Source organism: Crocuta crocuta, unplaced genomic scaffold (genome assembly GCF_008692635.1).
Source record: "Crocuta crocuta isolate KB4526 unplaced genomic scaffold, BGI_CrCroc_1.0 scaffold290, whole genome shotgun sequence".
Taxonomy (NCBI): Eukaryota; Metazoa; Chordata; class Mammalia; order Carnivora; family Hyaenidae; genus Crocuta; species Crocuta crocuta.
In genome coordinates, this window is record NW_027527429.1 from 687,217 (window position 1) to 688,305 (window position 1,089).

A 1,089-nucleotide genomic window follows, 5' to 3' on the forward strand; every position below is an offset into this window, starting at 1 on the left:
AGCCACACTCCTCAGGCCACGCACCCAGCGGGTCTGGGGACTGAAGCCACCGCACACCCGCAGTGGACGGACCCCTTCCATTCAGGCCATGAATGCACCCGGAACGATAAGGAAATACATGCTGCTTGGCTTATAAATTTGGCAAATGTGGCTTGGTGGGTTAAGGACAGTAACTTGGGGGTGACACTGGGTGGTCACTTTACCCTTCTGGGTTTCAGCTATAAAATGAGGTTTTGACCAGGCGGCCCCCAGGAGCCCGAGGGCCAGCCCCAGCTGGTGTGTGTATGTGNCCCACCTCGTCCCCACATACACCTTCCTGACTCCAACAGATACGTGCAGGGGCCACCTCTGCTCCAACGGCCACGTGCCAGGCACTGTTGGACACTTGACCCACAGTGACCTCTGACCCGGGAGCTGTCCTTACCACTTCTCCTAAGGGCAGGGCGATGGAGGCATAGGGAGGGTGGTGGCGGGTCCCAGATTACTTGCTCTGCCCCTCAGTGCTTGGTGCCAGTGACTGGATGGAGGTGCGAGAGCCCCTGGGGGCGGCCGGGGCCCGCCGGGCAGTACTGCTGGGACCCCCCTTCCAAAAGGCCTTCCACCGAGGCCAGGGAGGCACCCCTGCCGTGTGCTGCTACAGGGTGCCCGTCCTTCCTGACCCCTCCCCTGCCTGGGTGCTGAGGTCCAGCCCCGCTTCCTCCCCTAGGACCTTCACCCGCCGCTGGTGGGTCTGCTGCCCGCACTCCAAGGCCCGTGTGGCTGCTTGGGGTCCGCGGCCGGGCCTTGCCGGTGCTGAGGGGCCAGCTCCCCAGCCGCTCTCTGGGCCCAGGGTGAGAGCCTGGTGGGGCTGCCCACCTGCCAGAGTGCCGCGCAGAGTCCAGACAGGGTGTTCAGCCCCCCGCTGGCTCTGCTGCCCTCCACTGGGCACCGCCCAGCCCAGGGCTGGCCCGGCCCAGGGGTTCGAGCACATTCAGCCCCTGGGCCTCGTCTGGCCTAGAGCCCTTCCCAGGCCTGCAGGCGGGGCCTCACAGCTGTTTCCCTAGCATCCTAGCTTCTGCGTGGCTGGCGGGGGGCGGGGGGGCTCTCGCC

The 1,089-nt window shown here is 66.0% G+C and overlaps 1 protein-coding gene across 1 annotated transcript in view; it reads right to left on the reverse strand.

The window, feature by feature from the left end:
- Positions 1-1,089, reverse strand: part of CROCC2 (ciliary rootlet coiled-coil, rootletin family member 2) — a 56,694-nt gene that overhangs the window by 5,371 nt on the left and 50,234 nt on the right. Inside the window, exon 37 of the mRNA XM_077758291.1 lies at positions 695-855. Coding sequence (XP_077614417.1) covers positions 695-855 — 161 coding nt within the window. The remainder of the gene's footprint in view (positions 1-694; positions 856-1,089) is intronic.